Source organism: Falco rusticolus, chromosome 6 (genome assembly GCF_015220075.1).
Source record: "Falco rusticolus isolate bFalRus1 chromosome 6, bFalRus1.pri, whole genome shotgun sequence".
In the NCBI taxonomy this organism is placed as follows: domain Eukaryota; kingdom Metazoa; phylum Chordata; class Aves; order Falconiformes; family Falconidae; genus Falco; species Falco rusticolus.
Window position 1 is genome coordinate 9,638,223 of NC_051192.1, and position 27,703 is coordinate 9,665,925.

At 38.4% G+C, this 27,703-nt stretch overlaps 1 protein-coding gene across 3 annotated transcripts in view; it reads right to left on the reverse strand.

Annotated features, from left to right (window-relative positions):
* Positions 1–10,361: 10,361 nt before the first annotated feature.
* MAP3K21 (mitogen-activated protein kinase kinase kinase 21) overlaps positions 10,362–27,703 on the reverse strand; it is a 43,387-nt gene continuing 26,045 nt past the window's right edge. The window contains exons 5-11 of one of the 3 annotated variants that reach the window (XM_037392086.1): positions 23,656–23,896; positions 21,602–21,724; positions 18,913–19,053; positions 18,234–18,384; positions 17,075–17,169; positions 14,664–15,449; positions 10,362–13,607 (exon numbers count right to left, since the gene is read on the reverse strand). In XM_037392086.1, coding sequence (XP_037247983.1) covers positions 13,183–13,607; positions 14,664–15,449; positions 17,075–17,169; positions 18,234–18,384; positions 18,913–19,053; positions 21,602–21,724; positions 23,656–23,896 — 1,962 coding nt within the window. In that variant the 3' untranslated portion in view covers positions 10,362–13,182. The remainder of the gene's footprint in view (positions 13,608–14,663; positions 15,450–17,074; positions 17,170–18,233; positions 18,385–18,912; positions 19,054–21,601; positions 21,725–23,655; positions 23,897–27,703) is intronic. The other 2 variants (XM_037392087.1, XM_037392088.1) reach the window with 2 other exon arrangements.

A 27,703-nucleotide genomic window follows, 5' to 3' on the forward strand; every position in this document is an offset into this window, starting at 1 on the left:
CTTAACAAAACCAGCAAACTTGTCCATCAAAATGAGCACATCTGGCATACCAGCGAGTGAGCGAGCAACTGAAGCATCATTAAATCCAGAAAACCTTAGACTTCCGTTCACCTTCCAAAAGGCATTTATAACATTGTTTAAAATCCTAAGACAAATGTACAAGGCTGAGGGCACAGAGTAGCAACAGTTATTGCTGAAATGCAGTCTGTTGTACCTTGCAATACAATTGTTCAGCTATCAACTCTCTGCAGTAGTTCAGAGTAAGAAGAGTAGAATCTGTTTTTGTGACGAGTAGGGAACTAAAAGTATGCTGGAATCTGGCCAGCATGACTGCTGTGTTTCTCCCCTTCAGAAAAAAGAGGTTAAGACATTGGTTTTTAGCATCTTATCCAAAATATGTTCTCCCGAAGTAGAAGATTTCCTCCTAGGAATTATTCTGTCTTGTGTGAAAAAGACTCCGAACTTTTGGCATCTATCCATTTCAAGCTTTTGTGTGATAAACTTCTCTTCAAAACAGTCCATTAATAGGAAATTAATTTGTAATGTAAGAAATCCAAGGTGATACACGAAGCTCAAGTAAATGCAAGGTGTCCCGTTACGACACCTCTAAATTAATGAAGAGGCTTATAATTTCTCTGTGATGGGAAATCTTTGGGATCCCAGAGATAAACTGAGAATACACTGGATATCAAAACCACACTTTTGAAAAAGTTTTTGCTTGGACAGTTTTGCTTTCCTTTTGTCCAAAGAAGCATTATTGAAGAGTCCCAACTTGCTCCAATTCTAGAAGTCACTAAAAGCAACGTATTGTTGAAACAAAAGGGACTGACTGGGGTTTGCTAGAGGCCCCTGGCTGCCTGCGAACATCCCACGTCTGTGCACAGACACAGCAGGCAGGTTACAGCCACAGCGACCCTGAAGGCTGCCTGCCCAAAAGTGAAGATAACAAAAAGGCAACTATTAATCAGTAGAGACTTCATAGAAAACACCTCCTCAGCTCTCTGTGGCGGTTAGCTTGAAAGGCAGAGAACTGCATTTTGGCTTCTTTAAAGAACTGACTCTTGGCATCATGTGGTGCTGCTGTGCAGCTCTTCCATCAACTGCTTTCCCTTGGAATTTGAAGCCGGAGGCTTTAAACCACACGTGCTTTCAACCTTATTTACTTCTCATGTCTTACATTCATACCCTTAAAGCATGCAGATACTGTGGTGGTGAATGCTGGTAGTAATGAACCGTTCCTCTAGCTCTTCAGTGGACTACTGCACAATCTGTATTTTAGGGAGATAAGATTTATGGTATAGCTTTAGGCACCCAATTACTGTAGCTCAGTTATGAGCCAAGGCTTTCTATACCATTGACTGAATCTCCAGAGACCCATTCAGAGCTCGCTCTTACTCCGTTTTACAGCAAGTACTTCTTTCTGTATAGAGCCAGATGCCTAAATCTGCATGATGGAGTAACTCTTCTCCCTCATCCCGATGTTTCACATTAATTTATTAAATCCTATCTCCAGCGTAAAGATGGAACAGTTCCAAGGCAGAATGCTGCTGTGAAGAACAACATGAAGAATTTTTCCTGACATTCAACAAGCTGTAAAATCGTTATTCTTTATGCAAATAAAGCCTATTCACTGCCCCCTCCAGACGTGGGGAGCAATCAGGTAACGCAGCTTTACGAGACTAGGATTAAGCAGCAGTGGCTGAAATATAGAGTCCTTTTATTCAGACAAAAGAAAATACCTAGTATCCTGATAAATTTAGGGGGGGGGGGGGGGAGAAAACGTAACAGCATTTGTTGTAAGAAGCAGGAAATCAATGTGAAGTTTTAATAGCTTTGACCAATCATTAGAACTTTGGGGAAAAAAAAAAACAAACCACACCACCCACATGAAACTTTGTGTAATTATCTCCCTAATGTGGCAATCACTGGCTAAATCGTTGCAGCCAGTTGTTACTGGAATTATTGCTTACTAAAGTTAAAGTTTAACTTGCAAGGAACTTGTGCTTTGAAAGAGAAGTATGCACAGCTGCAGCGCACTCTGTTCCCAGAGCCAGAGCTCCTCTTTGTGTGTGAAGTTAATGCCTTAACTCTGCTCTAGCTGCTGTTTACCACCGAAACGTGGTGCCTTTGATTGCAGCTCTCCGAGTGGCTTACAGCAAAGGATGAAACAGTTGTGCTCATCTTACAGACCAGAGCTGCAGGGTAAACTACAAAGAAGTGACTCGCCCATGATTAAATGCCAGGCGTGCCCGGGAACCAGGGTCAGGCCTCCAGTTTGTGCCGCCGGTAGCTACAACTTTTTGGCTGAATTCATGACACTGAAAACGGCATAAAAGTAAAAGTTACTTTAGAAGACACCATACAATGTCACATTTCCAAGAAAAAACATTAAACATGTCCCAAAGTAAAAAGACAGCATTTATTTTAATCAAATGTGAGTTTTCAGAAGCTTAGGTCCAATTGACCTTTTAAAGAAAATTGCAGAGATCCTCAAGTACTTGTATTTTATAACCGCAAATGCAAACTAACCTGGCTGGATCGATCCAGTACAATTACACAGGCACATTTTTTAAATCTTCCTTGAAACAGCATGGTTAATTATTGTTGAAAGTGGCATGGGAGAGGTCACTGCACTGATAACACTTCGATATAGTGGCTTTAACTCTTTGATATTGGACACCTCTGGGGAAAAGCCTACCTAGACTAGCTGTCAGACAAAGACTCCATCCAGCACACTGATTTCTTAACCTAGTGAGGAAGGTTTTAAATAAGGATCGAACGGGGCAGTTGACAAAGGCAGACAGGAAAATAAGGCAACGTGGATACGGGCCTAAAAATGAGAAAACGCACACTGATTTATAAATATGATCACAGTAAAGCAAGGAGAGAGAGAAGTGAATGAAAATAGTCTTAGATGGTTGTAGAAAACCACAGGAAGGATCAGGAAGAGCTGAAAGTCTTAATACAATGAACAATGAGTCAATTAATATAATTTATGAGAAGTTATCATGACCAGAATACAAATCGTCAAAGACAAAGCTTATTAAAAAGTGGAGGACAGAAATGTTGCTTTTCTTGTCACAGATTCATATGCTTGCCCAGTAGCCCAAAACATAGGAAGAACTACAGGTGCTGAAGAAAATCTCTTTGAACTTATTTCAAAAGGGGAGATTCCTTATTCTCCCTTCCCCAGACTGACAAAACTGAATTTTGATACCTGAAGGACTTGAGGATAGACTGAAAAAATAGAAGGGAAAAATAAGTTAGAAACTTTGGATCAAGGGCATGGCTTCAAACTATTTCAGCGAGAGAGAAATGAAAATACAGAAGACAAATTACCTGGGTGAATTATGAATTATTTATTGATATCGAAGACAAGGCAAAAGTCTGTAGAAAAAACCAAAAAGTTTTAAAAAAGGCAAGAGTACATGGAGACAAAATGAGGTAAAATTGGAAGGAAAATCTCAAAATAAGTCATATTATAAATACAATAGTAATAAAACCAAGTAAACAAAGCCCCACAAGTGGTGATACAATTCCCAGCAGGCAGGCAAAGCCATCACATCATTAGGTGATGCCAAGAAATTGTATTATCCCATTCGCATCAATCTTTTGCAAAAAGGTCACTTGTTAAACAGTTACTAGCACAATGAAGACCAACAAGTAAAAGTAAGACTTAAGTAGGAAAAGCAGTCTAGAGAAAGTTTAGAAAGTGGAAAACCAAAACATTACTAATTAGCTGGGCTTGATGAACTTTGTTCTGAAGCCGATCTGATTAGAGTAGTCATTTCTAAGCAGCACAGGAAAGCAAAAGACTGGAAAGAACAGATGGTGGTGGTGTGATTTATTTGTTTAATTTTTGGGGGGCAGGGGAGAGCTATGAAAATGGTACATCTTGAACTAGCCAGCTCACCTTCAAATTTCCTTCAAATGTTTGAAAAGACAATCAGGACCCTTTGAAAGCATCTCAAAGATGACAAGTAACAGCTACTATGTGTTCAGCAAGACTTGACAAATTAACCCCATTTCTTTTTAAGACAGGATAACAAGCCTTCTGGCAATGGGAGAAGTAGCAGGTGAATTTTGACCACAACAAGGCTTTTAACATTGTCACAGATATGCAAATGATCTCAGCTGGAGATTTTTGGACACTGTTTTGCTTCCCTCCCAAATTGTGAATGCAACAGAGCGCCCAGAGAGTGATCCAATTTCTAGGAAGTTATTCAGGAGGAAACATTGAAGGAATTGTATGGTTTACCCTGGTAAAGAAAAAAATGAGGTGGAACATGATAAATCTAGAAACTGTCAGCAATAAGGACAGAAACAATCTGTTCCCTTGCCAGTGCACTTCAGTGCTTTTCTCATGGATGAGCCGTGCTCTTGGAGCATCAGCCAAGCTGGTGCTGTAAAAAACTCTGCTTACAACATAGTCAAAAAACTTCCACTTAGCCGTGTTTGGCAGCTGTAAAATTCTCCTGCAGTGTATTCTACAGGATCAGCTTTTCATTCCTTAACAGACAAGCGTCAACAAGTCAAGCAACCTGCCTGTGAGTGGACTGGGGTAAGGGAATGACACTGGTTACTCTAGAAGTTACTGGTTACTGATAGAAGACACTGGTTACTCTAGAAGGATCGACAAAATGAAGCCCCTGGGATACAGAATAGCCATCTCTATTGAAATCATTCTTTAGCTTTCCTCAGAACAATTAACTTACACCTCTTTTCTGAGCCCACCAGCACATCTAATACTGGAAAATACCACATCATTGCACCAGCCACTGAATTGCTGTTACGAGAACTGGTGGAGCAGCAGACCACAAAAGTGATATTTTTTTTTTTTCCTGATGCTTACCCACACCTGTAAACAGGGGAGACCTGCTGCACATCGGGGTGTTTTCACACTAGGAGGTCACTGTTAGAAAGAAAAAATGAGCAAACACCTCGGTGGTGCCTCCTACCACCGAAACAGAGCAGTTAAAAGAAAAACTGACTGATCTATGGGACCAATCCATCCTAAAAAGTCCTGAACCAAGTCCCTGGGCACAGTTCCAGAAACAAACAGGCTTCACAGAAACAGGTGAAGAAAAAAGACCCAGGAAGCACAGCCACACTTGCAAGAAAGAACAGATCCGAGCAGCGTGACGCTTTGCCTATGCTCACTGCAGCAACGGCCAGGGACAGAACGCATTTTCCTGCCTCTGTAACAACTGGTGCACACACCCTGAACAGCATCAGGAGAAATCTGCAGGAGGTCTTTTGGTATTGCCCAAATGCAAAATCAAGGTTCAACCATATTGTAACAGCAAATGGAAAAGGGTGATAAATAACCGGTCTCTGAACTATAATATGATTGGTCTTCTGTATACCTGGTAAACCAATATTTCCAGTTTTTATTCTTTAAGTTCCTTTTCACAGAGAAAAGCTAATTGGCTTGCATTACAAGATTTAGATATTGATAAATTTCCATATTCAGTATGTGTATCTCTTTAATCTCATTGCTTCTCACGCTCTGCCTCAAACTGCTATTTTTAGTGTACTTTCTTTTACAATGAAGGCTTTTGTGAATTACAGGATCTCATGGTGTTTTCACCACTAGCAGCAAGATAAATTTGCAGCAAGATAAATTGGACTATATAGAAAAGGAGAAAATGGAGACAAAACTTTCCTACTTTGGCTTCTTTTCAACTGTAACCCAGCCTCATCCTATCCTGACTACCACAGGTATTCAGAAAAACTCATCAGGTATCAAAAAAAAAAAATAAAAATCAAAACAAGCACTACAATCATTGCACACAAAAGTTGAATTAATTATCTTTTTTTAAAAAAGCATTCACTTTATATATACACATACTACATAGACATTTACACAGCGCTTTTCATCAGAGAACTACCTTCAGCAATATCTGTTGGGGTCCATATAAGCCAGACCCCTCTATTTGGCTCATATTCAGCTAAAAAGCGGGAGCACTGCTCATCCCTTTCCAAAACTCTGAAAGCGTCAAAAAGTTTTAAGGTAAAGGAGATAAAAATACTCCAGAAGCATATTTACAGCTACAAGAGAATCTCTCTTTGCTTTTAGTATCTACAGCCACATAATGTGCAAACACAAAGAGCACCCCTGACTTTCTGGAAGTAATTCAGAACTGTCTAAAAAAAAACCCCAAAAAGGTGCCTCAAGCACACTCTTCTTCTAAATATACTCTGCAATGCTTAGTACAACTATGGAATCAGTACCCCATGGCAGCTGTGCAGGCCTGAGAGAAGAATGTATTCTGTAGAGTTCCCCAAAGCTGCTAAAGTGATCACCCCAACGCTCTGACACTCTTAAAATGCCTTACCGTAGTTATCCAATGTGGTGTCACCATAGACAGTATCTGTTCTTTACATCTTCTAGCTATAGGTAATGACAGTACAGGTTTTCTCCTTAATGGTCTGGTTCTATAAACCAACAGAACTGGCTTAACCAGAGAAGAACCGCCAGGGTAAAAAAAAAAAAAAAAAAAAAAAAAACAACCAAAAAAACCCAAACCAAACAAAAAACCACAAACCAACCAACCTGACAAAGCACCCAAGAGATGTGCTTTCAGTGGGTCTAAATTGGCTAAGGTACAATAAAAAAAAATAAAATAAATATAAAGACAAGGGTATTCCCTTGCCCACAAACATCTGTCTAGTAAGTATTTCTTGTGGGTAAACCAGGGCCTGTCTCTCTTAGCCCCAAATCCAGCCATCAAGTAGCTGCATCATGAACACAGAGGAATCAGGCCCTTGGTGATGGAAAATTTGTGCTACTGAGAGTGGAGTCACCCGTGTGAGTAATTTCAGGGGTTCTAGAGTGAGAGAACTGTTTTGATGAGAATACAACGGGTGGCAGAATCCCATTACCACTTCTGCCTTACACATTTCAGGCGGCGCGGGCACTGGAGGAGATGCGTACCCATTCCCTAACAACAGTCGAGAAGGCATCTGATCATGTGCAGGCCACCTGTGGAGCCGAAGTGGATTCCCTTTGGATGAATACCCTGCCCCTGGAAACAGCCTGCAAGAGATTACCCAGCACTGTCAGGAACCATCCACGCAAAATAGCTTAAATCACTGGATGATGTATCACCTAGTGTAAATCTTGGGTTTACCTAGACTACTGGCAGATACACCTGATGTTTGATCCACCTGCTTTCTAGCACAACTACCTCCCTCCATCAGGCTTGGAAAGGAATCTTGGATCCCTCTGACTGTTGGTAACATTTATCAGGCAGAGCAAGTGGCATCTAACACAAGGAACAAACATCACTTTCAGTCCGGGAGGCAGCAGAAAGTAAAAGGCTTTGTAAAATATTATTGCCTAATCCTGCCTGCCACTAAAGGGAGTTCAGAAACTTCTGAATTATTCAAGTGATTTGCAGAACAGTGAGGGGAATGAATAGCCCTATTCTTTCCGTTTTCTCCTGGGCCCCAAATCTGCAGACTCCCACCTGCTTCCGTAACGATTGGCAAGCCCTCCGATGACTAGACTATTCATAGCGACTACCGCAACGAAGATCTCAGCTAGGTATATTTGAACTCTTGGCAGAGGCGCAGGAGGTAGCATTTGTCTAAGCTCTCTGGCACGCAAAGAATCCAGCAGCTACAGTAGGCAGGGCTGCATCGGGCACCTTTTTTCTTCGGAGAAGTGCTAAGAAGCAGCTTTCTGCCGAGGGGTTCACTGCTGTGCCCTCTCCGTCTCCTCTTTGGAGACCACGGCAGCCACCAATGTCTTCAGCAGCCACAAGAGATTCAAGCTGTTAGACCCCGTAACTGCATGCGTTGGTGTAGTGGGAGGGAAGACAGATGTTCTCGGATATAACGCAAATGTTTTCCTTAAATTAAGCAATTTAGCAGTGCGGCAGAGCACAAGACTCCGTATCAGTGATCACTCAAGCGAGTACCACCAAATTTGACATTTGACTGAAGTCACCCTGGCTGAAGTGATGACTCTGCTTTTAAAGCAAACTGTAAAGATTTGGAAGAGACACAAGCTGTTACCTTAAGAAGCATTGACCTTGGCCACCCTGATGTTGGATCTCAACTATTGGACGCAATTTACTAAAGCCTAGTCGTGAGAACAGTCTCTATGCCTTTATTTTCCAAACGGATACAAAAAAAAAAGCCTCTGAATGTAATTGAAAAATAGCAATTACCTAGACCACTTAGGAAAAATATTTTACATGACATGAATAAAATATGAGATGGTATTAACTACAACTTGCTTAAATCTCAGCAAGTCAGCAGTGGAGTACCCCAGGGGTTGATACTAGGGCCGGTCCTGCTGATTACCGACCTGGGTGCTGGGACAGGGTGTATTCTCAGCAAGTTTGCTGATGATGTAAAATTGTAAGGAGTGGCTGATACACCAGATATAGCTGCGCTGCCATTCAGAGAGACCTGGACAGGCTGGAAAATTTGGCTTAGAGGAATCTCGTCAAGTGGAAATTAATTTAGGAAAGAACAACCCCACGCACCAGTACACACTGGGGGCCAACCACCTGGAAAGCAGCTTTGCAGAAAACAACCCAAGGATCCTGGTGGACAACAAGCTGAACGTAAGTTCGCTATGTGGCCAATGGCATTCTGCATGAGGAGTGTTGCCAGCGGGTTGAGGGAGCTTACCCTTCTCCACTGCTCTGTGCTGGTGAGCTCACACCTAGAGTCCTGGGTACAGTTCTGGGCTCCCCAGTACAAGATAGACATGGACTTGCTAGAACAAATTCAGTGCAGGGTCATAAAGACAATTAATGGACTGAAGCATCTTTCATATGCGGAAAGGCTGAGAGAGCTGGGACTGTTATTCTCTCTTCCTGGAGAAGAGAAGGTTCCAGGAGGATCTCCTTATTGTTTATAAACCTGAAAAGGGGAAATGAAGAGGAAGCCAGACTCACTGTGCAGTGACAGAACAAGAGACAATGGCCACAAACTAAAAAACCAGGAGGTTTGATCTGAACACAAGAAAGTGTTTTTCCTGTGAGGGTGGTCAAACGCCGGAACAGATTGCGGAGAGCAGCTGTGCAGTCTCCATCTGTGGAGATACTCAAAACCTGACTGGACATGGTCTTGGGCAACCTGCTCTAGCAGAGCGCGCTGGACTGTTTCAGCTCCAGAGGTTTCTTCCAACATAAATGATCCCATGATTCTGTGAAATAGAAAAGTAAATCCATTCTTCCACCTATTATAACAAAAAGCCTTTCTTTAGGTTAAACCCCCCTATTTTATCAAACTAGCTAGATCATCGTGGATACTGGATTTTTTAACAGTACTGGAATGACCAATTCATATTTGGTTTGCTCATTTTCACTTACATTCAGGGAGAAATCCATTACACACTTGCAAGGACTCTGGCCTTACTTTAAAATACCCGATACTGCCATCTCACATGCCCTCAACTTATTAAAAAAAAAAAAAAAAAGAAGTACCAGATAACAGTGTTTTGTTAGCTCCTCATAATGCATGCACTGTAGCCATCTGACTGGTTGTATTAAAAAGGGAGGTGGCTAGGGAGAGTGGGTTCTTTCCCATTACCACGCACTTGTATGCAGATCTTAATATTACCATTATAAAATTATGTATAAAATTAACTGCCCGTGCAGCTTGGCTTATGATTTGGGCTCGACACTGACACTCACAGGCCACGTAATTTGTTATCTAGCCAGCCTTCCCGAAAGCTCTAGGCAGACATGTCTTTGTAAGATTGAGTGTAGAGCTTTGAATTTCACTGCACCGCTAGAGGCTTTGCTGCACCTCGCCTGTTGCCACCATACACATGGATACTTCCTCTTCTCCTTGCTGAAAGATGGGCTACGTGGCACAAAGGGGGAAAAGAAGAGGAAAGTTCACAAATGAAGGTGTTAAAAAAAAAAAATATTCCAAGGAAAATACTGGTTTCGTTTGCCTAAAACCAACTCCAAATAAAACAAAGTATCATGCCCCCCTCAAAATCAAAAAAACCAAACTCTCCCCGTCAAAACCCCACAACAGAAGTATGTTATTCCTTACCTGTGTTCTTGATGCTAAATCAGACGCAGAATGTATTTCTATCCACTGCTCTATCGCTACCCAGCCAACATTGTAAAAGCATCAAAAGACATACTATAGTCACATGAAAGAAAGAACAAGCTTACACCGTATATTTCTGCCCACATTAATTGCATGAAATTACAGGAACGTTCACGTTACTGTACTGGATAATTAAAGTAACAATTACATTCTAATGTTTCAAGAACTGGGTGGCCCATAGTCTATAGTTCCTGGTTATTCACCAGAGAACTCCTTTATACTTGTTAAGAAAGCATTAAAATATATTTTTCAAGAAAATTCAGGTCACTTGGCAATACAGGAGCTACAAAATATTTATTTTTTTAAATAAAAACATTTAAATCATCAGGTTTTGTAAAACAGCACGTCAAGTGTTTATCTTAATCTTTGTAGTGTAAGCACCTTCAGTTTTATGCTAAAACAGTCAACATAAATTATTATTTGGTCAGGGTATTAAACTACATTGAAATAAATATACTTTTAACCAAGACAGATCACCTAAGGCATACCAGAATCCCATACCTTTATAGAAAGTTTCTCTGGTGACAAGTGAAATACAGACTGTGAAACCATGATTGCAGTAATTTTTGCTTTTTCTCTTTTTAATTTCAGTGAAGACTGGCCTATAATTTTAAACTATAAAAACAATTATAAAGCGTTACAGCTACAGCTTTAAAAAACCCTGCATCACGTAAGAGAAATATTTGAGATGGCTTACCTAAACAGTCTTAGAATAAGAGGTGGAATACAAACTGCTAAATTACCTACAACGCACTGGGCTGGTCATATCACATGTCCCACTCCTATGGGAAATTACCCACTGAACAGGAATAGAAATCTTTGTTTAATTAAAAGAGAGATAAGTCACTGATAACTGAAAACAATACAACTCAAAGGGCTTTTTATGCTCATACTACTGATTACAAAACACTGGGTGAAAAATTTAATATTTAACATTATATAAGCCTTACAAGTACAGAACTTAACAGAAGTTTACAAGTAAAAATATTTCAGCACCTGAGATTTTCCTGTAGAAAGCCAAACAGAGATACTTTCTTCAGAAACATGTAATACAATCAACTCCTTTTCTCTCAGTATTACACAGGAATAATTGATAAAGAAAGAGTTGAAATACACATAATGCTCCAAAATTCTAATTAAGCCTTGAAGATAAATCTGCTATCAAGCTATACTTAAAATTTGATCCATGTGCATTACCTGACTTTATTTTATGAAAACAATTCATATTAAGACTTCATCTATTAAAGTGTTCTGATGAAATTAAAGTTTAAAGAAAGGGCAAAGAACAGTACGCAACTTGAATCACGTTGACAAAGAATACTGGAACAGAAACAGGTTTGAACAAAATGTAATAACTTAATCTGCTATGCAAGCATTTAGTTTTACAGACAACTAGTGGTTTTGTCTTTACTTTTGGTAAACTAATACTTTAAGGAAATCCTTTTCTATATTCACTTTGAGAGCTGGGAAGTTGCATTTTCTGCGTTCTGCTCTGTGCTATTAAGACTTCATGATTTTGTATGTATTTATCTGCCACCCTCAAGGTAGCCACTGTACAGCATGCCAGACACTTTCTTTTTTGATCCCTTGGTTTCGAAGCTTTAAGCAATTGTGTATTTTATTGAACAACTGAACTCCCAGACCCCAGAGTAAAGGAGAAGAAAACGTGTAAAACAAAGGTCTCAACAAAACAGTGTTCTGGTGGCAATATCATAGTTTTATTCTAACATTACCTATTTTTATTTGTGAAGACTATTTAAATATCAAGTGATATGTAAAATTAAAGACTTCAAATACTGGAATATGAGGGATATTCCTTTAATTCTAGAAATGCTTTCAGCAGGGAAAGTAAACTATACAGTTGGTTTTATTTAATCACTTAGTGATACTGTAAAAAAACCCAAACTGTCAGTGTCATCGGGTTAAATGTTCCTCCCCCCCCAATTAACTATCTGCAATTTTCTGGAACCCTTCTATCACTGAAAACCAGTCAAGAATATCTGTTTCTGTCCTTTAATTCCTAAATATGAACAACTGAGCACTCAGTAGTAACTTTAGGAAGAAAAGCTACAGAAATCATACTGAAAGATGTAATATTAAATTATTGCAGTTTTAAAATTTGAGTGCAGTAAAATGCACTGTTGGCTCACTTAAAATCAAGCCCAATCATCCTTAAAACCCATCATCTTTCCTCAATACAAGGTGCAGCAGAGTTTAAAAAACAAGAATGGGGGCAAACCCCTCCACCACAAACAAAAAATCCCGAACCAAGAATATTGTTTTCAGTGCAAACACTGTAGTCTTCAAAAGCTTAAGAGTACAAATATTTATGTTCCAGTGTATCCTTACCTAACAAGGAATGTTGTTTCACATTATAAAGTATGTCAAATACCTTTAATCCAATCGCAATACTGGTTTACCCTCTCAAATCAGTACGGTGGCTGAAACCTAGGTGTTTATACAAGTGGTGTAACTTTCTGGAGAAACTAATGCACACAGTTGAAAGCTCTCACAAAAAGCAAGGGCAAAGACTGCAAACTCAGCTGCTGGTCCTTAGCCAATTTCAGTATCAAATGCTGAAAAGTAACCAGCTACTTAACGAGGAGTGAACAGAGCTTCCCGCACCAGCACCTTAAATCCCCTGCCCCACTCCCTAATTCTACAGGCCACAGAGGCAAGGTGCAGACAGCCACTTCTTCGGCAAAACTCTTCTTGACAGAATACAACCTTACTGTTATGTCATTCATTTTTTCAATGTGCAGAAGTTAAATATCTAGCAAAACCCCTCAAACCTAAAGAAAACTTCCGTGACACTGCAGGAGGAGGTGGATATGTTCTTTTAGTCATTCAAAATATATTTATAAAGTTAATCTAGAATACCATTTTGCAGCATTGTGCTTTTAGAGTTATTAGCTGGGATTCCAAGGAACATTCGAAAAAGGCGTCCACTACATTTTCCTAATTAGCTGCCCAATTTAATAATTTTGGTACTATTTGTCACAGTACATCAGAAAACAGCAGCACAAAGCATTAGATGGACAAGAATTTTGCATTTGTTCCCCTTTAAAAAGCAAACATTTTTAAAATGAAAGGCACTCATGACAGAAACTCTCTCTCCAGTTCATATATAGATGGCCGACAAGTTTTGCTCTTCACTCTACATAAAGGCACAGTACAGTCTCTGTTTTGACCTTCCACATCAATATCAAGTAATGAGGGCATGTGGCAGTTAGTTCTTTCCTCAGTATCTGGCAACAAGTTAACATCTGGATCTACATTGCCCTCTAAATATTCAGAGTCTTTAGAGTTTGATTTAATAATACGTGGAATAATCTGCCATGCATCAATTTTACTTCTTAGAGAAGAAGGTCGAGGCCTTGCTATACTATTGACAGCGCTCTGCTTTTCAGTTGAACCACCACCGTGATTGCTTCTTTGTTGAACAGACGGAGAGTGCAGAGTTCCAGTAACTGACAGAACTGGTAATGTGGAGACATCATCGGTTGAAGCAAATCCGTTAGCTAGGGGAAAGGAAAGGCCAAACAAAATGAGCCAATTTAAACCATGTGACTTCTTTGCTATTTGTAAAACTGAGCTGCCATAATCACTAGTGGCTTCTTCCCCCCCACCTGAAAAATTAAGGGGCTTGTACATCCATGGGGAACCTCCTAAGAGAGGACCGGCAGTGCTCAAGTAACATTTTTGTATCTATACTCTCTGCTCGAGGCCACAATAGTTTATTTTTTATTGATACAAAAGAAAGAGATAAAGCATTAACCACCCAGTAACTGGATGAATATTAATACTGGAATAAAGCCCCATAATTTTGTCCAGTTATTATAAGTAATTACATATGCATAGAGTACCGTGAAGAATATTACATTTAAGACACCACAGAATGCCAGTATTGAAATTTAGAACTTCTTTTCAAAACCTCATTAATCATGAACTTATCCATTTACATGGAAACCAGATTTAAAGACCGTTTTTATCAACAGCTTATCTTAAGGATTTATGGAACATGTGACATAGCTTCTAGGTCAAGCAGGCAAATCAAAACTTACCAGACTTGTTTTTCTTGAAGTTAATAAAATGTGCAGTACTAAAATGATGCTTAATCACTCACCTATGTGGACTGTGAAACTATATTAAAATTAAACAAGCATATTCTCAGTCTCAGGAAGTCCACAACTACTCAATGCATGCACCTGACACTCTCAGTTTATTTCAGCCACAATGCTGGTATTGTACGTTTCTCAGAAAGGAGGTTCTTGACAACACGAAAAGACCAGGGAAACCTATTTTTGCAACACCTGAGAAAAACAGATATCGCCTTGAAATGAACCATCTCTTTCCCTTAAATCTCCATACCAACACTCCTAACAGGACGCTATTCCAAGCGCAACTAGTTTATTCAGGGTTCAGACACAGAGGGCTTACCCACACGCTGTTACGGTGGCTCAGCTAACGCGTAACTGTAACAAAAATCTTAGCAACTCACTAGTAAATGGTTAGTTTCCCTACATTTTCTGTTTCTGTGTTTAAAAATCCTTTACACTAAGTTCTTAATTACTCACCTGTGGTCTGAAAATTGTTCCCATCTGATAAGGTTCGCCTGTGACCCAACACACTTAACTTTGTAAAGGAATCATTTGGCACATTTTGAGATTCGTGTTTCAGACAAAGATTAAAAGGCTGTTTTTTTAATCGTGTAGAAACTGTTTTGGGAGCCAGGTGTATCCTCTGCTCTCTCTTACTTTCAGAGGTTTCAGATGAAAAGTCATCAATGGCACTAGATGGGCCACAATCACCAAGCACAGTGCTTACAAACGCATCTTCACTGTCAGACTGAAGTAGGCATTTTGTGGAAATGGAGGGCATAGACAGAAGATTCACAGTATTTGCAGCTGGATTTAGGGATGGAGTATTTGCTTCCTCTTTCTTGGACTGCAGTCGTGTAGGGCTGGCACTCCTGCGAAATTTTGAAGCACGCTGAAATATTCCATCACGCTTCTTCTTCTCATCTTTAGGCAAGAGTTCATCTGGACCCTGTGATTTGTTCAGCTCTCTGATATCTAAGCCCAGCGCGACAGATGCGAGGAGGACAGCACACCCATACAGAACTGAATCAGTCTTCTTTTTCTGGGGCGTCCTGCTCAGACTGTTCGTAGGTGTCATTTGAGGAGTACTACTTGTAGAACTAGCAGAGGTTCCTTCTTCAAAGCTCTCATGTTCTACTGTATTCTCTCCCTGATCATCTTTCCAAAGAGGTAGATTAATATAGGCCTGATTCGGCAACTTAATTGGCTTTGGTCTTTTACTGTCCAAACCTTCAGGGAGAAGTTTCTTATCAGTACAGACACCTATAAAACATTACAGTATATGTTAAGATTGCAATTCAGCTATTTTGCTATTGCATGTCTGCATATGTACATCGTTATTTCCTTTCACTTGCACAAGTATTAATCTTGAGGTATACTGTATGTCCCCTTCAGAAAGTAGTTAGAAGCTCAGAGACTCACACTGTAAGATTCAGAAATGTATCCTAAGCCTAAACATCTTCATGTTCTCTTGATAGCCTTTAAAGTAGCAGAAGTACCATTTGCTACAATTTCACCTTTTTAGCAAGTCAAAAGCAAACTATTAGAAGCAGCTTGCCTTCCTGAGCATAAGTTAACTGTGAACAAACTATGTTTTCCACATCTGAAAGACTTACCTTTATTTTAAGAGGGGCATAACGTATCTTCCAGTCTTTACACACCCAACACAGTTCAAGAACAGGTATTGTCTTTGCATTGTCTGTGATATTTGAGGATTTACAAGACTTTGGTAGTGCTTTTCAAATAACACAGAAAATATTTCTGTGTATGGACCACAGTGAAGTAATGTACTATACACAAACTGCCAGGTAAGATCTGGAACACATTCTTTGCAACACTTTCAATTAAGCTGTGTTCCAAAATCCAGTGAGTTACTAGAAAATTTTCCAATTCACTAGGCCATGGTTGTCTGGAGTAAAAATAAATTTGACATCTCACACCTCATGACAAATAAAATGGAAGGTATAATTGGACTTACATGTGTTATTCTACTGTAAACTACTGAATGCTACAGAATAAGTATTTGAAATGCAAATATGTAAAAGTATATTATAATCTCCAAATGTCTGTATACAGGGGTTTAGAGTAAGCTAACGGTAGCCTTGATTTATACCCCTGCCAGTATATACAAAGATGAAAATGCCTCTTTCCTGGGGGGCTGCAGGGGGGGTGTGTGTGGCCGGGAGCAGTGCCCAAGCACCTTACCATTTCCTCTTCCAGCTGGCATAAATCTAGCTGCTGGTATGACACCAAGTTATATCACAGTTTTTCTCCTGACACTGGTAACTTAATTTTCTCAGATAAGAGAATCTGTAGCATAGTAGAAACTGTGTAGATTTGAAAATTATAGTCTATTAGGTTCCTGATCCTAAGAGGATTAAGTATGTTTTTACTTGTGATTTACCTGTAAATCCCAGAATCCTGCCTAAACAACTAAGGTTTGAAATCTACGTATTTTTTTCTTGAAAACTTAGAGAGTAGCATTTTTTTTAAATAACTGTGCAGAGCCCACTAACAATTAAAGACATTTAAATGATCGTTAATGACAAGATAATTATTGATTTAGATGTTTGGTTTTAGATGAAACTAAAACCTGATGACTGCAGACCTCATATACAGATCAACGGGCAACTAAAAAATGTACAGGGGCAAAAATCCCTATGTGGTACTGCTCACACACTATATATATTTCTTAGTTGCTAATGATGGAAATGTAAAGATGTTAACACTTGCATTTTTTTACCGTATTTTTTTTGTAGCATGACTACTCTTCTAATAGTCTGCATAATTCTTGAGGAATTCGAGCAATACCATTTTAACATCTAATGCCACGATAGACCTAATGTCACGATATGGCAACTTCCATTTTTTTCAAAAATAGCTCTTACCTTGGTCCACAAATAGGGAAGCTAGGGGAACACCCTTCTGATTTTTCATTAAAACAGTTGACCAAGGGTTGCTGCCATCTGAAAGGGGTCTTATTCTGAAATAACAATAGTTATTTTGATATTACAGAGGATACTATATTTATATACGCTTTTACAGAAAATTACTCAAATATCTTTCTTTTTAAACTATAAACATGCAGTAACAGAACTTGAAAACAGTAAAGCTTTCCACAGGTAGCAAAAGTTATATATATGTGATAGCACAGAGTCGTATGATTATAAATTGATACATGTGCTACATCAGCTATTCCTTATAACATAAAAATTTCAGGCCACAAAAGAAAGACAATGAAAAAAATAGGCCTTGACTACCTACTGAAGAACAAAAGTTGGTGGAAACCTTGAAAATAGTTTCACTGTGTCAAAGGAATGACGCAAATATTGGAAATTTATTAAGCATTGTGACTAAACAAAAATATCCTAAAGCCGGTTTTAACAGATGATCTGGAACCGACTACTGCCACAGGTAAATGAGTAGAGGTCTCCACCAAGAAAAAAGAAAAAGGCACTATAAGTAATTATATATACTAGAAGAGACAAGGAAAAGGATCTCTTGCTCCAGAAAAAACGATAACCTCCAGTTTTGAGCAATCAGAAAAAATAATCTGAAAGTGAATGTGTCCAGCTGCTTTTCAGAACCCTTCCACCCTACCTTTATCAGTGTAAATGATGTTGCTGGTGTGAATTGTGTTTCACGTATGCAAAGTGAGTCAGTTTTATTTAGTGGCACTGGAAGTGCCCACTGGAGGCCATGCCTGCAGCTCCTCAAGTAAATGTGAGGAGGGGCAAGACAGACAGACAGGCCATAAATGCCTGGTGTGCATTAGCAGCTCAGCCTCCCAGTACGTTCCAAATCTCAAAAACCAGAGACAAAGGGTAATAGATAAGCGCCACTAAAACTTTAAGATAAGTTTTTATCCTTAAGTCTGTGTGGGGGAGCCATCCACCATTAACATAACTCCTAAATTAATTGCAAGTTAGGACTGAGCTTTAGCTGTAACTAGAGACTGCAGAACTTCTCTCACTTACTACTTATGTTAGTGATTCAGTTACCAAGAACGCTTAGTATTATCAAACAAACAAGATGTAGTACACATACTTGTCCTTACAATCTGCACGATCCTTTGTTTGAACTGAACTTGGTCCCCATGTACAACCTCTCTTTTTGAAACTTCTCTTCACATCTTCAAACTCTTCTTGGTGATAAGTTGTGCTCCTTCCCCAAGTTCTGTTGCTTTCATCTGAAGTTACTAGAGTTTGGATTTAAAAGCACAAACAAAAAACCACACAAATAAATAGTATTTTTAAAATCAAAATATTTTGACAGAACAGATTATTTTCTCCACTGCAAAACCATTTTGACACAGTTACACAATGAAGTGTAGACAAAATTTGAGATTTTATTTTACAAAAACCACCACACAAACTGCACTGATGCAAAAAGATGAGCAAGCAAGAAAAATAATTTATGAGCTGACAAGAGACCCCAATTAAAGATAAAGCAGCAAAACAATCATATTTTCCATGCTCTCTTTAACTGAGAACCTTATATGTAGGTAATTCAGACAAGTGAATTAGACTGAGCACTTAAATTCCAATGAAGAAAATATATGCTGTGGAACAACTGGTATCAAATGAAACAGAATATTCCAATTGTGACAATGATGAATGTTTTCTTTCTCACTAAGCCAAAATTAATTATACTATGAAAGTGTCTAACCTTCATTAAATGCTTAGTCTGTCACTGTCTCAACTGTTAAGTTAAACAGAACCAGCACCTTTGAAACATAATGAAATCTTGCCTTTTTTCATAACCCCACTGGGAAGTTCATATTCACTTGTGATATCTACATCCTGCTGGTACACATATACACTGTTTCTTCGGCCATTAGTTGTGTGTGTATCTGTTTTGGGAATCACTGAGGAAAAATTAAGAGAATGTAGTAGAGAACTTAGTCAAGCTGATTTCAGAAATGGAACTGTTTCCCATATATTCTTATCTTCGGGTCACAAAGCCCAAACCTACAAAGGCATTAAGCATCTTTTGATAGCAGGTTTTTACTGTAGGGTTTAGAGGATCCTCTTTCTAGGACCAAACCCGGGCAAGTAGATTTTCATGTACATGCCTGTGGTTCTGCTGCTCCTGCACTGCACAGGATTCTCCTCCTGCCTCACCGTACAGCACCTTGCCAGCACAGCTTTCCCTGTAGTATGGCACTCTACTTACCTTCTTTACACTCCCATTTTCAACCACATTCCAGGACCTATGGAATATGTATCTTACTGGTTTTCCTCCTTCCTTTAAAACACCTTTCAAAGTCAGTTGAAATTTGTTTTAATAACAAGATTTACAATTAACTAGATATTTATTTTAATTTTAAAAAGCTTCTAGAATTGGAAGCTAGAGTCACAACAAAGTGAAGCAATCAAGTAACCAATTTTTAGATATGCCTCTTCAAATCACCTGTATTTGAGCAAGTCTTCTTGAAACAAAGACACTTTGAAGTTAAATCAAGATAAAACATTATTGTGGGAAAGAGACTTTATTTTGCACAGGTGCAGATGGGTGTGGAAGCTAAATTGTTTCAGGTAGATACTCCTGAGAGATCTGATAAGCTTTTAGGTAAAGTCTAGGGATCCAAACTCAGAAACAGAAGTGTACTTTTAAAGGAGAGCCTTTATCTTGTTTTGTATGTTCTAGTCCTACAAACAGAAATGCCTGCTCAAATGAAAAAAAAAAAAAAGAAAAAAAAAGAAAAAGAAAAAAAAGAAAAATCCCAAGTGACACTTAGCACATATGCAAGGAGTGGTACTGCTATAGCTTACATATGGCTATGCTTTAAAAAAAAATAATAAATAAATAAAACAAACACCAAAAAACACCCTTAAGTTGTCATGTATTGGCATGATTTTGAAATTTGCTTCATTTCCAAGCATTTCCATACAGAGCAAGGAGAATCAAAGGTAAAATGAGACAGTCCTGTTTATATGTAATTATGACATTTTACTAAGAAAAACATTTCTTACCTTTCTGCAGTAAAAAGACCCCAACAACCAAAAAACCCACCACATGGTTTGAAGTCAGGAAACCATTATCAACACAGATACTTTGTCAGCTAACTTCTGAAAAATAATTTATGTAATTTTCCTTCCATCTTAAATTTTCATTAAGAAAGGGTTTGTCCACCTCTCTCCTTTATTTGTAACACATGGATAGTAATGGTCTTCGCCCACGGAACTGTGTCAGTTACAGCTCAAACAAAAAATAAAGTTACTGCCAGAAAAGACCACTTCTCCTTTAGACATGAATAATGAAAAGGATTTCATAAGGCAGAGGTATTCCAAAGGAGATGAGTGATCTGGTTTCTATCCAAACTTCTAAAGAAAGTTTCAGGCTGGTCAATAATAAATAAAACTTCATATACTAGCTACAGAACAGTATGCAGAAAAGAAAATCCCCGTGCATTTTGGTTTCCCCTCCTCCTTATTTACATCTGATAAAGTCAGATTCTGAAGTAATTTCCCTCAGAGGCGACTATCCTTGCAAGAGAAGACAGACACCATCCACAAGCAATCAGCTGGAACAGGTTCCACTGATTTCATATAGAGAAGCTTAAGGCATTCCATGCTGAATATGGATAATTAGACAATCTGCTTTGCACAGTAGAACAGACAGTACATATGCAGTGAATCCTGTAGGAACTGTTTATCTCTACATATGTCATTCCCAAATATAAATGCAGGCTTCACTGTAACAATATGCACAGTCCTCTTCCATACAAGGTACCTCCACTACATGAGCATGAACACACCTCTCCTTCTGTCATCTGGTTACATAGAATAATGTAAATCTACACGTGTACTGACAATTTTATTTTTCTGTCTTTCTCTTGTTCTCAAAAAAACTAAAGCAAGCTCTCTTCTTCATTTCCTTCTGGGTTTATATTTGCTTAAAGCTTGCTTCTCTTGCCATAAGCAAGTTGGGTTGCTGGTTGATTCGCTGGCCTTTCCATCTTACATGACACCCTTATTCTCTGAATCTTTTTTTTTTTCTTTGGTAGTCCATAACTGGTTTCCTTTATCAATTCCAATACCTAATAAAAACTTGTTTTCCATCTTACATGGGTTCTAAATGTGATGCTTTGCCCATTGACACTATAAATTTTGATTCCTCATTCTTTTATCCCTGTCAGTTTACAAAGTGATTAATCAAGAAGATTAATAGATTAAGGAAAGATATGATTTAAAACATTCACAATAATTTTGCATTACTGAAGATTAGCTAGCATTTTAGCAGTATTATCCCTCCCATCAAAGAACAAGTTACAAATGTTAGAACAAGTTAGGGGACCTAGAAATCAGACAGAATCTCTCTGGAATCCGATACCACTCTGGGTATTTCAGTGAGTATATGGAATAAACAGTCTCTATTGACCAAATGAACAAATAGAAACGGTGGAGACTTACGCTGTATAGCTCGAAGTCGAGGAATTATTGTGGGGCTACTTGATGGACTAGAGCTGTTACTGTTCAAACTCCTCCTCTTATCCAGGTTGGGGGATGCCTGCACTGTTATTTTGTGCTGGAAATCTATAAGGGAGTAAAACGGATCAGTTTTAATGTTCTAAATAAAAAACTCTTCAGGTGATTATAATGCTGTACTTCTTAAAACAATTAAAGCTATATAATGAATTAAGACTTTCCAGTGTAGGAGATGTTCCTATTAAAAACGCTGACAAACTTTAACTCTTAATGTAAGAATTTAAACACTGAGTCCAACAGGCAGGATTTCACACCTCCACAGACACTGTATGACAGGTTTGCAGTAACATCACCAAAAGCAGGCAGGTCCAAGTGGACCCAAACTGAGACACATCCACATCACAAGCTGTTATTCAATCTTGTTGGTTGTCACAGAGGGAAAGAAAAATCTCAGTATTTCATCTCAAATCAATCAATCAATCATTCACGGAAATCAGATTTGCCTTAATTATTTTTTTAACAACGTAATTCATATACAACATAAAAAGCAGCGTTAACAAAGAAGCCGTAGCTATCAACATGTCAGAAAAATAAGACACCAAACTACAGAATTTCAAATATTTATAGCAATGTAGTAAAAAAAGAACAGCAAGTATTGGCAAGAAGGAAAAACCTTATGAAATAAAATTTGACAATATGCCCCTCTAATCCCCATCACCAGTGCAATTACATTGTATGCTATTGTTAAAACAGAACTGTTTCACAGACAAGTTCATCTGGGTGATTCTGGACAACAAAGAACTAAGTGGTAAGCGATATTCTGAAAAACACTAAGTTAAATATGATCAGAACTGGAAACAAAGGACCAAATATTTAGTTTAAGCTCGTGATCCAGCATAAAGCAATCTAACATGCTTATGTGGGAGGCTGTAGTGTGATTTATATTTACTGTTATTATTACTTCTAAAGAAAAGAAAAATAAATTTATTTTACTAGTGCTGAAATAGTATTCTAAATACTACTACCCTCTGTCTCTTTCCAACTACTAGACAGGTATGATTTGGTCAGACCTGTGTCAGTGTGACTAGATTCTTACTGTATGAGTACTAAACTGACAGACTTGACCTGGAAGCCACTGAAGGCTTCCATCTTCCACACTTCCATCAGCACTGCTGAAGGCTTTCTAACCATCGGTATAATCTTGAGTTTCCATAGCGTCATCTCATGGCAACGTTAAAAAGGTACCACTGAACCAGAAACTAAAAAAACCCCAACTATACAACCACATCCCCTTTGCAAAGGGGGCGTTTTAATACATTCACGGGTGGAATTAAATGCTCTAACATTCAAATTATACCATATTTGTATTCTGAAATAATATCTTCTGTTGCTATTACAGCGTTTTCTTGCAAGAAGTAAAGCACCAAAGATCGTAACTGCTGTGTTGTATTTGGGGCTGCAATAAGCATGTAATTTGGACTTACTACACACGTACCTCCGGCCTTTACAAAGTGCTGTTTTTCTGCTAGGTATTTTAAGTTTAAGGTAAACAGCACTAGTATTTGATCATGTTAGAATGTTCCAGGATGTGATAAAAAGGTACTTTTCTATCCGTACAAAAAAAAAAGGTAGCAAAAATCTGAACTTTGAACCAGTCTTAAATCATGTGGCTCCCATGCTAGTAACCTTTCCCTCCAGATACAATGGACTTCTAGCTGAATTAGGTAAAAGAGTCTTCCAGCTGAAATCAGGACTAGTACATACAAGAATATGATACAGGAAAGTGGTTTTTGGAGGGGACACGGGGGCTGGGACAGGGGACGGAGAAAAGGAAAAAAAAGGGGGGGGGGGGGGGGGCGGGGCGGGGAGGGCTATACAAATCTTACCATACCCTTTTGTACTATTAGGGTAGAAAGACTGGATGATGAATTAAAATAGTAGCCAATTCTGAAAACATTACCCATGGAACTGAAGCCTGCATACTTGATCGTAACATATATTGTGAACTTTTTTTTTTTTAAAAAAAAAAAATCACAAACCTGAAGGCAAACTAATTCTGTGTCCATCTTTAAGTTTTAACCGGCTTCTTTTAAATTTGCCCTTCCTCTTCTTCACATTGGGTTTCTCTTGATTTAACTGGAATATCATGATGTTCAGCTCACGCTCCAGTACATCTATCTCACGTTCTGCTAACTGTTGTTCACGGCGCTTAAGTAATTCCTCTTGAGATTTTTGCTGAAGAGCTGCTCTTGTCAACTCCTCTTCTCGTGATCGAAGCTCCTGAAGAGTCACACAAGTAAAACTAATAACGTGAAGGTCGTATCAAAGGATATATAAAGCACACAGTAGGTTGTATTTTCTGATTTATTTTCACGATGCACTAGATACATACAATATGCACACACAACCTTCTGAAAGTCCTCCATCCTGCATAAACCAAGATTCTGTACCCAGACACAAACCAAGCATTGCACAGTTTCTTTTTAACCATTTAACCCGAGTCGCTTTACTTAAGCACTGGCAATGGGGACAACACATCCAATCAAAGATTATCAGCTTATAGCCTAGCAGAAAGTGTGCTCCAAGTACTTCACATCAGAGACTCTTAGAGACTCTTTCATAGCTCCTATGCACTAACATAAAGCAAATGACCTGACGAATAGACAAATGAATGCCTTTATCTTAAATTTTCTAACCTTTCCTGTTTTTCAGCCATGTATTAAGTAGCACTTTTCAATCTAGAAAAGCAATCAGCATTACACCAAATGAGGATTAGTGTAACAGGATAAACCAAGTCATAAGACAGAAGACAGCTGTTTCTTAATTAAAATCTAGCAGTTATCTGTATAACATCAAACAGCTACTCACCACTGAATTACACCATGTAGACTCTCCAACCATCAATCCCATAGAATAGTTCCTCTCTTTTTAATTTTTTTTTTATTTTGGAGAAGGAAAAGCTTCAGTAAGGAAGTTAGGTAATTTTTCAGGGTAAATGAATCCCCAAGGCTAAACAGCTGTAAACCCACCATCTTAAAAACATCTTAAACTTCAGCTTCCAATATCTGTTGAAAGATACCTGAAATTTATGTAGATGTCCCTTCATAGTATGGGGCGTATTATACATGAAACAGACTTACCCAGAAGTATTATAGTCAATACTGCTAACAAAAAAGACTACAGGAAAAGAAGCTACAATGTGACTGATACTGTATGTTTCTCACTACAGATTTTTTTTCATTTTTACTTAAGATTGTGTAAATTCTACCTGGATAGAAGCTGAAATTCAATTCAAATGGAAAGCCAGCATTTGAAATGATGCTATGCTAAAAGTTCTGGATATACTAGAAATTTCTTCATATTTAAAATTCATTCATTCTGTCACTGTACAATCTTAAAATTGTAGTGGTTTGTTGGTGTTTTTTTTTTTTTTTTCAGAGCAGACTGCCTACTTCTGCTCATAAGTATCCAGCAATGTTGTATGCCAGCACAATTCCTTATCGCATACTGTGAAAACAAAATCCTGGTCTTCTGCTCTTACTAACACCCACTTTGTCTTGAATTAATTCATTCCTGAACTATACTATTTTGGTGTCTTCAAATAAGGGTAAAAAAACCCACACCCAATCTCTCCGTTTTTTCCAAAAAGACTACGCATGTCAAAAGACAGATAAGCACTGAAGCAAACTGCTTCAGTGAAAAGTATCTGTTCCTCAGAAAGATACTTGTTTTTAGTTTACAGCTATGGCATACACACACTTTCACCATTTTCAAATTTAATCGGAATTATTGACAAATTTAATACAGTTTGGTAATTCTAAGTGAGCTTGTTTCAACACAATATATGAAAAAATATTTTATTTTTTAAAAAGTCCGCTCTGCTTAACATACACACTTTTGCAAAATGCAACTGTACCTCTTGGAAATTCAAAGGAGCCTGCCTTCACATCAGCAAGTAAGGTTTTGGGGTTTGCTTTTTTTGGTTTTGTTTCCTTTTATGGTTTTGTTTTTAAAAAGATATTTAACCACCTAACTTAGAGATTGCTGTAAATTCTCATTTCCCTCCTCCCATCCAGTCAAAACTGGACAACCTAAAACAAGGGTTGGAAGCAGAAGCCTCATGAATTCAAATTTAGAATAAAGGTACTTCAGAGTTTAAATAGAAAAGATCTTTGTAACTGTATCAATACAGTAATTAAGATGTATTAGGAGACACTGTTGATTATCCATCTCTCATTGTCTTAAAATCCAGGTCCATAAAGCTCAGTAACTAGGCAAAAATTAAAGAGTCCGTATTGAAAAGGTAGACAGTCTAGAAAAAGTGTTTCCTCACTGAGAGATTAAGTATTTACTCTTTTCCAAATAAACTAATTAAAAACAGACTTACTGCAATTAGTTATGCAATGTTTCTACACCACTCTACAATTAAAACACCCATTGTAAGGAAGCTAGGAAAAAAACCCTATATTTAAGTTGCTCAAGAATGTTTGTCAAAAGAAGATTGTGATCTTCACTTGGAGTGGGTGGCTTCACCATCGTTCCTTTACAGCAAGCCCTTGAGGAAATTCCTCCAGCTACAGAAGTTCTTTTACAGGGCATGAGACCCCATGCACGGTTTTTTGGTTTATTATTATTTGTATAAACACTTCATAGACATTACTTTCTCCCAAGTACCGAACAGTAACATTGATAACGTGCCAAAATAAATAAGCCCACACACACAAAAACCTTCTCTAAGTCAAAGTTACGTGCTTTCATTCTTAAACAAGTTTACCTAATTAGGGCAGATGCATTTACTTTGGCGTATGAGAAGGGAGATTAATTTTATCTATTCCCCTCCCTATTTAAGCTTAACTCACTTTTACACCAAAAATATGGCTCTTCTCCCAAAGCTATGCAACATCTTACTTTATCCTAAACTTGAGATTTTTCTTCAATAGGAAATCTCATACCAGACTAATACCTCCAGAAAATAATAAAAAAAATAAACAAAAACCTGTATGGGAATGACTGTTACAATTGCTCCCAGAGTAAAAAGGGGAAAATGGTTAGTTCAGCAGTTGCTGGAGAGGCAGAAAAGAGTTATGCCCTATGGCAAGCTGTGGCAATTAAATGCAGTGGCTTGTGACACCACAGCAAGTAAAAAGGAAAGTCTCGACTTTCTGTAGAGGGGCTATAACCCATCCAGAAAGGCAGAGATCCGACAGCTACAGAGGCACACAGCTTAGCTCCAGCATCCTATAGGCTCACTGCAGGCAGAGCGGAGGCTACACAGACAACACCTGCCCAGTTCTGTGAACTGAAATGGAAGAGGGAAAAGCAGAGGGTACAAGAAAAGGCAGACAGGAACAACATAAGGTTATCACTGATGATACCGCAGTCTTAAATTCTGATACCACATAGGCTAATATTACAGTAGATCGGTAAGATCGCACCCATGCCCAGCCAACAGTCAACAAACAGCCATCTGTGGTGCTTGATGAGAAGCCAGAGATAAAGCTACTGACAGTGTAGCAAGATGAGTTCAATTTTTGCTTTTGTCAAAGTGACTACGTCTTTTTATAAAGATTTCTTCTTCTTCATCTATTACCACATCACAAAAAACAACAAATATATACTCGGCAGTAACTATACTGCAAGAAAGACCAAGGAACAAATCTGTTCCTAATAGAAGCATTTCTAACAGGGACTCAAGAGGATACCTGGCCTATTCCAACTGTTAGCAAGCTGTCTAAAGAAAAATATAAACCTCAGAGCGATTAAAAACTAGTTAAAAGTAACTAAAAGAGAGGGCAAAGAGAACTAACAGTGGGCATTCATTTAGCACAAACATATCATGATGTAAGAATAAGGAAAGAAAAACAGTGACAGGCATCTGGATAACAGACAAGAGAAACCGCATTTGCTGATTCGTGAGTACAAGTTTGACTTAATTTTATTAATATCTGGCAGGAATACTTCCAAAACTGCAACACTGAAAGAGATCAATATTATCAGACTGTCCAGGAAGAGGAGATAAAAAGCACTATTCCGTTTTTGGAAAAGAAGCCATGTGATACAGTCATATAACAGGATGAAAAGCTTTTC